We start from the raw sequence: 8,517 nt of genomic DNA, 5'->3' as shown, positions 1-8,517 counted from the left end.
GGCGGTTAACGCCAAACATCTTGTCTGGACCTTTCCATCAAAAGACGTTTACCGGGCTGGGCAAAAGACTCAGGCAGGTTGTCAACTGTCCCCCAGCTTCCTCCTCCATAAAACGGGGGTACTAACAATATTGGGGTGCACCCTATACAATTATATTTTTGGCAGATCCAAACGGGTCCAATATGGGCAGCTGTAGGTGGTTCTAGCTAATCTGTGACTCGCCTGTCCACACGCTGAGGATTAAGTGAGGTGTTTGGTGCGTGGTATTCTCCTTATTGCCGATCCCACAGGTCCTGCCTCGGGACCTAGTCGCTTTTACTTTGCGCACTATATTAACACTTTGGGGTACCTTGTCAGATGGTCGTGCTATGCCAGGGGCTCCCTACGGCAACCTCACGAGCTGGCACGTTCCCACCCATTTTAAGGATGGGACGTCTGAGGCTCTGAGAGATTTGGGGGGACGTTAACTGCTTTATCGGACACAAACATTCAGGTGTTTCCCCCTCCAAAAAGTACCGGCAGAAAGCATCCAAAAAAAAAAAAAAAAAAAATTAATAATACATGAGGAGCGCCTGGGTGGCCCAGTCGGTTAAGCGTCCGACTCCCATCTGACGGTTCGGGAGTTCGAGCCCCGCGTCGGGCTCTGTGTTGACAGCTCGGAGCCTGGAGCCCGCTTCCCATTCTGTGTCTCCCCCTCTCTCAACCCCCCCCCCACCACCAAATAAAATAAAATCCATGACGTGTACATACAAGAAGGAAACATGTCTGGGGAGCTTGGGGAAGGGGCATGTAAGGGCACCCTCTCGGGTGCCCAGCTTCTGGAAACATCTTTGCTAAGGACCTGGAATGGCTGGGCGTGTTCGCTGGGGGCTGTGCCCCCAGAAGCCCGGCATCCTCCTCGCGGCGGGGCAAGGCAGCGGGCAATTCTGGCACGGCACTTCTTCCAGGGAACTCGCCCTGATTGCCCCAGCCGGAAGGCATCTCTCTCCCAGGTGCCTGCTCCGGGGACGTCTGGTGGGGTCCAGACAGGATCCCCGTCTAACTCCAAAGGCTGTTTCCTTCTGCGGCTCCCTTCTGCCTTCCAGGCCACAGCCATCCCTGGAGCTCACTCCCCACGCGCCACGGTTCCGTGCTTTTCCTACCGCCTCGCCTGCGCGGGGCCCACCCCTGGCTCCCACCTCCTCAGAGAAAGGCCAAGGTCCTTGCTGTTGTCTCCCACCCCCACCCCTACCCCCACTCAGGCGGCTCTGGCCACATCCTTCTTTGCTCCCCTTGGAAACACATCAAGCGTGTGCTGTCACCTCAGGGCCTTTGCACTGGCGGGTTCCCTCTGCCTGAGCCCCCCCCCCCCCCAACCAGCTATCCCCCTGGGTCGTCCTTGACCTTCAGATCTTTGCTTAAGTGTTATCTTCTCCCGGAGGCCTCCCCAACCGCCCTATTTAAAATTGTGCCCCCACACATTCCTTATCTTCCTTTCCGCCTTGCCTTTTCTCTCTGCTCTCCAGCTGCCATGTGTTTTCTTTGTTTGCCCGTGGCCCCTCTCCTGCTCCCTGGATCGGGACTCTGCTCTGTTCACCGCTGTGCCCCCAGTACCTGGTGTGTTGGGGGAAGGGAAGGGGGCGGGAGGAGGGGAGGGGGGAGGGAGGCGCCGGGTGGGGGTGGGGGCGCGCGATCACCTGCTGCAGTTCCTCGTAGGTGATGAACAGGAAGTTCTCTCTGCCCTTCATCCGAATCCAGCCCTTAATGTGGTCGAACCAGGAGCCAAACTGCACTGCGGGGCGGAGGGGCAGGCGGATGAGGGCCGGGCAGCAGGGCCACCCCCGCTGGGGGACCGGGGCGGGGGGGGGGGGGCCGGGCATGGTGCCTCGGGGCTGGATGCCTCCCCCAAGCCCCCCCCTGCCACATCTGGCCCCCAGAGAGAGAACCTTTGTCTCCCCATCTCTCTCTGTTTCTGCCCCTTTTCTGCATTTCTGTCTCTGTTTCTTCCCTTCTCTGTATCTGTGTGTCTGTCTGTCTGTCTCCGTTGTTTCCTTCTGTCTCCTGCTTACTCTGGGCCTCTCAGTCTCTCTCCGCTTCTTTCTCCCCATTGCTGTGTCTGTCACCGTCGCTCGGTCTCTTACACACCTGTCGCCTTCACTGTCAATCACGCCCTGTATCGCTGCCTCTCTCTCTCCTTCTTACCTCCTCCCCTGCCCCCTTCCTGTCTGGGCCCAAGAGGGGCACCCCTTCCAGACCCCCACTCTGCCCCAGTCCTCACCTTCGCCTTTGAGAAAGTTCTGCAGGAACTGGTCAGGTGTGCCGGGGTCCTTCAACTGCCCGGCGATCTTGGAGTAATGATACAGCGAGACCGCCACGTCCCGGGGGTTCCGGCCCATGTAGATCGCCTGCGTATGGGTGTTGGGGAGAGGGGAGAAGGTGTTGCACACAGGCAGGACCCCACCCCAAAGACTGCATGCCCCCAAGCCTTCTCTGTTTCTGGGCCTGCAGCAGGAAGGCCTCAGGGTAGACTTCTCAGGGGACTTTCCCGCCAACAGTGGCTTAGATCAAGTTCATCTCATCCCAGAGGGTGGGGAGACCTCCCTGCAGCCACATTCCAGCAGGACACGGGGACTGTTCCCGGACCAGGCGGGGTGACAGGTTGGCTTCAAGGGAATTAAGACCGGAGGACGGGGGCGGGAGGGGGGGGGGGGGGCCGGGGGGGCCAGTCGGTTGGGTGTCCGGCTCTTGATTTCGGCTCGGGTCATGATCTCACGGTTGGCAAGATGGAACCCCACATTGGGCTCTGTGCTCTCAGCATGGAGCCTGCTTGGGACTCTCTCTGTCCCTCTCTTTCTGCCCCTCCCTACCCCTCTCTAAATACATAAAACAGGAGGAGGAGGGCATGGGGGGCTCAGGATGGGGGTGATCAAGGTGAGAGGCACTGACTGACCCTCTTCGCCTCTGGGCCTGGCGTTCAAGGCTCCGACTCCCTGGCTCCTAGCTGATTACCAGCTTCCTATTCCACAACCAAGCCTGCATCAGCCCCACCAGATGGCTCCTTTCCTGGCCACCGTCTCCTTCCCCACGACCACGGTCAGCCCCCCGGGCGGTCCGCCCCGACAAACACCCCGGATGCCAAGGCTCGCGTATCATCCCATGTCGCTGCCGGGAGGCTCGGGCAGCTCTGCTCTGGGACAGACACCTGGACGCTGACCCACACGCCTCCTTCCGCCACTGACTTTAGCCTCGGTCCTTTTGCTGGGATTCTCTGCGGCCGTGGGTGCAGCAGCTTGGCCGAGATCTGGGCCTCCTCGCAGCAAAGCCGTGAGCCTGACCGGGCGGGGGGCGGGGGGGGGGGGGGCCCGGGGGGGCCTCCTCTGTCTACACTCGCTTCCCTGGTGATGCGACCAGTCTCCTGCCTTTAATGGCCCCGTCCACCTCTGTGTCGACCAGCCAATTCCAGAGACGCGTGTCCTATCGAATCCTGATTCGGTTGCCCCACTGCCCACTGGCAACCCTCCACCTGGACGTCCACGGGCCCCGACAGAGCTCCCGCCTTCCCCCGAGCCTCTCTCCCGGCCTCCCCAAGTCAGTTGACATCAGCATCATCTTCCCAGTTGCTTAAACCAAACGCCCTAGAGTCACCCTTGACTCATCTGGTTCACACCCACGCCCCATCTGCCAACAAATCCTACTGCTGGTTCCACCTTCAACGTACAACCCCAGCTCAGCCTCTTCTCTTCACCTCCGCGCGGGCCACCCCTTCCCACTCCGTGGGGCCCACCGTTGCCTCCCACCTGCGCCCTCTGCCCTCCTCACCCACCCCTGCGGGCTGTTCGTGAAGTCATCACCTTTGCCCACGAGGAGATTTTTCTTCTCTATTCTCTCGGCCTGTCACCCTTTAGAACGTGGGCTTGCGAGGCAGGCATTGCTGCGCGTTTATTTACTGCCGTTCCAGATCAGGCACGTAGTAGGTGCTCCGTAAATACCGTGCTGAATTCACCCCTTGGTTATGCGCTCCCCCACCCCCACACGCCTCCCTCCTCCTGCACCTTGGCCTTGGAGGTGAAGAAGGCTTTGGCAAAGAGCTGGATGGGGAGGTGAGAACTCATGAGGCGGGGTCTGGGCTGGTCCGAGAGGCTGAAGGCACCCAGGATGGTCTCACACCAGGGCGCCCGCTTCCAGATGGGCACCGAGAGGACCCAGGATGGGTCCCCGTCCTTTAGGATTAAGCTGAGGATCTCAATCATCCAGTTGGTCCCTGTCAGGAGAAATTGGGCCAATCAATCAAAAGGCGGGGACGGGTGCAGGGGAGAGGAGCGGGGAAACAGACAGAGTCGTGTTGGGCTTTACAGCGCCATTCGCTACAGAGGTTGACGGCCCAGAGCCTCACAGCTGGCGGCGAGGCGAGGAAGTGACAGAGACCGGCTGGCTGTCCACCCGACCCCATTTCCTTTCCCCACCAGGGAGATGAGGGGCCCCACTTCTCCGGCCTCTCCGGCAGCTACATGTGGGGCCATGTGACCGAGTTCTGGCCAAGGAAGTGCAGGTGGCAGCCATTTCCAGGGCTGGCCCATAAACACCTCCTACGTGTCCCCCCCCCCGCCCCCCGCCACTCTCTCTTCTTCCCTCTCTGCTGGCTGGATGTGGGGACCCAGTGGAAACTGGGGCTCCCGGGGATGGCAGGCCATGAGATGGAAGGAACCAGAATGCCTGAGGCAGCCTGGATTTCCCCCAACTTCCCTCCATCCCTCCACCAACTGGAGTTTGAAGAAATGACACAGAAGCTTCTAGCAGGCCTTCGTGTCTGAGAGTCCGCGGCTCGCGGATGAGGACAGAAGCATCGTGTCCAAACACAGAGGGAGCTGGGATTCAATCCAGGCATCTGGACTTAAAATCTCAGTTCTTTTCACTGCCCCTTCTCGGGAGGAGCCCCTTGATCTCTGCGGGGACACCCGTGTGTCACGTAGCAGGAAGGGATCGCATCAAATGGCCCAGTTCACGCGTCCGGATTCCACGAGGATATAGGCAGGTCAGATGAGAAATAGAAAAAAATAATAATAATATTCACAATCACCTGTCATTAGTATCATATTGCCCTGGATTCTCTGTGGGTTGTTTTGTTTTTTTTTTTTTTTTTAAGTAATCTCCGTGACCAACGTGGGGCTCGAACCCACGAACCCCAGATCCAAGAATCACACGCTCCGCCGACTGAGCCAGCCAGGCGCCCCTCTAGTTCCCTGGATTCTAACAATAACCCCGCCCGGGTTCTTAATGGGTTGCCTCTCGCCGCCAAATTCATTCTTAGTTGCCCTGTTTTGGGATATTGGGGCCGGACCCTGTGAACGGTTCTCCGGCAGCGGCCAGTAGAGGGCGCTGGAGGAACCCCGCAGGAGGACGGGGTTCCCTTCCAGGTTCTCCCGGGCCCTTCCCTGCTGCTCTCGTGACCGGACAGGGGCCAGCAGTGCCGCGGACCCCCAGTGACCCTTTCTCCCTCCGCCACCGCCCCCCCGCCCGGCAGATTTCCTTGGGGGCTCTGCTTCAGCCCAAGGGGACTGGCTGATCCCTGTATGGGCTCTTCCTGTGTCCCCTGGGGCTCTCTTCACCTCTTGGTAGTTTAATCCTCCCTCACTTGTTTAAAAAAAAATTTTTTTTTTAATGTTTATTTGTTTTTGAGACAGAGACAGAGCATGAACGGGGGAGGGTCAGAGAGAGAGAGGGAGACACAGAATCTGAAGCAGGCTCCAGGCTCCCAGCGGTCAGCACAGAGCCCCACGTGGGGCTCACTCGTGAACTAAGAGATCGTGACCTGAGCCGCAGTCAGTCACTTAACCAACTGAGCCACCCAGGTGCCCCTCAACAGTCTCATTTCTAAGGATTTACCCAAGATAAATGAAAACACATCTGCATGCGTGGAATTGCACACAAAGCTTCATAGCAGGTGTATTCATTCATACCTACCCCAATCTGGGAACAACCCCAATGTCCTTCAAGAGCTGAATGGAGGGGCGCCTGGGTGGTGCAGTCGGTTAAGCGTCCGACTTCAGCCAGGTCACCATCTCGCGGTCCGTGAGTTCGAGCCCCGCGTCGGGCTCTGGGCTGATGGCTCAGAGCCTGGAGCCTGTTTCCGATTCTGTGTCTCCCTCTCTCTCTGCCCCTCCCCCGTTCATGCTCTGTCTCTCTCTGTCCCAAAAATAAATAAACGTTGAAAAAAAAAATTAAAAAAAAAAAAAAGAGATGAATGGATATACCACAGTCCATCCATAGAATGGAATACTTCTCGGCAGTAAAAAAAAAAGAAAAAAAAATCCAAGAGTTTGGATGAATCGAAAGTAGAATATGCTGAGTGAAAGAAATCGGTCTCCAAAGATGCACACAGTATGAGCCCATCTGTGTGACATTCTGGAAAAGGCAAAACTCCGGGGGGGGGGGGGGGGGCGTAAGCCGCCATGGTTGCCGGGGGCTGGCGGTGAGGGAGGAGCAGACCACGAACGGGTGCGAAGGGATTTTGGGGGTGAGGGAGCGGTTCTGTATCTTGGTTGCGATGGGGGTTGTATGACCGTATGTGTCTCTCAAAACTCAGAACTCTGAGGGAAATGGAAATGAATGGCCATGTTCCTAGAAGCATTACTCCTGACCGTCAAAGAGCGCAGACAGCGCAAGTGTTGATCAACTGACCAATGAATAAACAAAAAAAGTGGTAGCCCCAGGGGGTGCCTGGGAGGCTCAGTTGGCTAAGGGTCCGACTTCGGCTCAGGTCATGATCTCACGGTCCGTGAGTTCGAGCCCCGCGTTGGGCTCTGTGCCGACGGCTCGGAGCCTGGAGCCTGATTCAGATTCTGCGTCTTCCTCTCTCTCTCTGCCCCTCCCCCACTCGTGCTCTGTCTCTGTCTCTCAAAAGTCACTAAACATTAAAAAAATGAAAAAAAAAAGGGGCGCCTGGGTGGCTCGGTCGGTTAAGCGTCCGACTTCGGCTTGGGTCACGATCTCGCGGTCCGTGAGTTCAAGCCCCGCATCGGGCTCTGTGCTGACCGCTCAGAGCCTGGAGCCTGCTTCAGATTCTGTGTGTCTCCCTCTCTCTCTGACCCTCCCCCGTTCATGCTCTGTCTCTCTCTGTCTCAAAAATAAATAAATGTTAAAAAAGAAAGAAAGAAAGAAAATTAGTATGAACCGTACTTGGCCATAAACAGGAACAAAGCCCTGACCCGCGCTACCACATGGATGAGCCCCCAAAACATGCTAAATGAAAGAAGCCAGACGTGAAGGCAAATCCATAGAGTCAGAGTTGCCTAAAGTTTGGGGTCGGGGAGGTGGGGTTTGAAGAGTGATGGCTGATGCGTATCTTGTTCTAAACGTTCTAAAATGGATTGTGGTGACGTGTTGCACAAATCCGTGAATACATTACTGCCATAGAATTGTACACTTTATTTTGTAAAGATTTTTTAATGTTTATTTTATCTGTTTATCTTATTAATAAAAAATTTTTTAATTTTTTAAACGTTTTATTTATTTTTGAGACAGGGAGAGACAGAGCATGAACAGGGGAGGGTCAGAGAAAGGGAGACACAGAATCCGAAACAGGCTCCAGGCTCTGAGCTGTCAGCACAGAGCCCGGCACGGGGCTTGAACTCACGGACCGCGAGATCATGACCTGAGCCGAAGTCGGCCGCTTAACCGACTGAGCCACCCAGGCGCCCCCTAATGTTTATTTGTTTGAGAGAGAGAGAGAGAGAGAGAGAGAGAACACAAGTGGGGAGGGGAAGAGGGAGAGGGGAGAGGATCTGAAGCGGGCTCTGGGCTGACAGCAGAGAGCCCGGTGCGGGGCTCGAACTCGCGACCCGTGAGATCATAACCGGAGCCGAAATCAGACGCTTAACTGACTGAGTCACCCACGTGCCCTGAACCGTACACTTTAAAATGGATAAACCACATGGTATGTGAATATCTCAAAAAGGACCCCTCACAGAACTCTATCGGAGAGCCATATTTTGAAAATTTTCAAACATATTCTGACAAAGACATGAAGTAGGGATGTTTCATCCTCCGGGCGCCCCCCGTCCCCCCCATTCCCAGCCTCTTCCACTGCCCCCTGCACCACAGCCTCATTGATCCCCTCTTGTTCCTTCGATTCCCTCAAGCCTCCCCCGACCCCCGGGCCTTGGCGTGTGCCATTCCTCCCTCGTCTAGGACACCCTTTCCCACTCAAACGCCTCTGCGGCTTCCAGATCTCCGCACGAACATCTTCTCCCCCTCAAAGCCTGCGCTCATCCCCCAGACGGTCTCTTGTTACCTACATTCAACGCTCTCTGCACCTTTCCTCGAGGTTACCCCCCCCAACCCTAATTATATAGTCAAAGGAGTGAGCGCGGGTTTACATAAAGCCTGTCTCGCCGGAGAAACTGACAAATGTCGCCCCAGTTCACAGCCGCGTCTGCACCCATGGCAGAGAACAAGCAGCTTTCGGGGAGGGTGGGAGACAATGAAGATCGTCCCTCCCTCCGCCCCCACTTCCTTCCGCAAATATTTACTGAATGGGTG

The 8,517-nt window shown here is 56.6% G+C and overlaps 1 protein-coding gene across 1 annotated transcript in view; it reads right to left on the bottom strand.

The window, feature by feature from the left end:
- Positions 1-8,517, bottom strand: part of SULT2B1 (sulfotransferase family 2B member 1) — a 60,471-nt gene that overhangs the window by 3,823 nt on the left and 48,131 nt on the right. Inside the window, exons 5-7 of the mRNA XM_040457938.1 lie at positions 4,032-4,240; positions 2,258-2,384; positions 1,677-1,771 (exon numbers count right to left, since the gene is read on the bottom strand). Coding sequence (XP_040313872.1) covers positions 1,677-1,771; positions 2,258-2,384; positions 4,032-4,240 — 431 coding nt within the window. The remainder of the gene's footprint in view (positions 1-1,676; positions 1,772-2,257; positions 2,385-4,031; positions 4,241-8,517) is intronic.

The sequence above is a fragment of the Herpailurus yagouaroundi genome, unplaced genomic scaffold, assembly GCF_014898765.1.
Source record: "Herpailurus yagouaroundi ecotype Mexico unplaced genomic scaffold, PumYag 220, whole genome shotgun sequence".
Taxonomy (NCBI): Eukaryota; Metazoa; Chordata; class Mammalia; order Carnivora; family Felidae; genus Herpailurus; species Herpailurus yagouaroundi.
The sequence above is the reverse complement of the archived record's forward strand: the minus strand, read 5'-3'. Positions and strand labels throughout refer to the sequence as shown.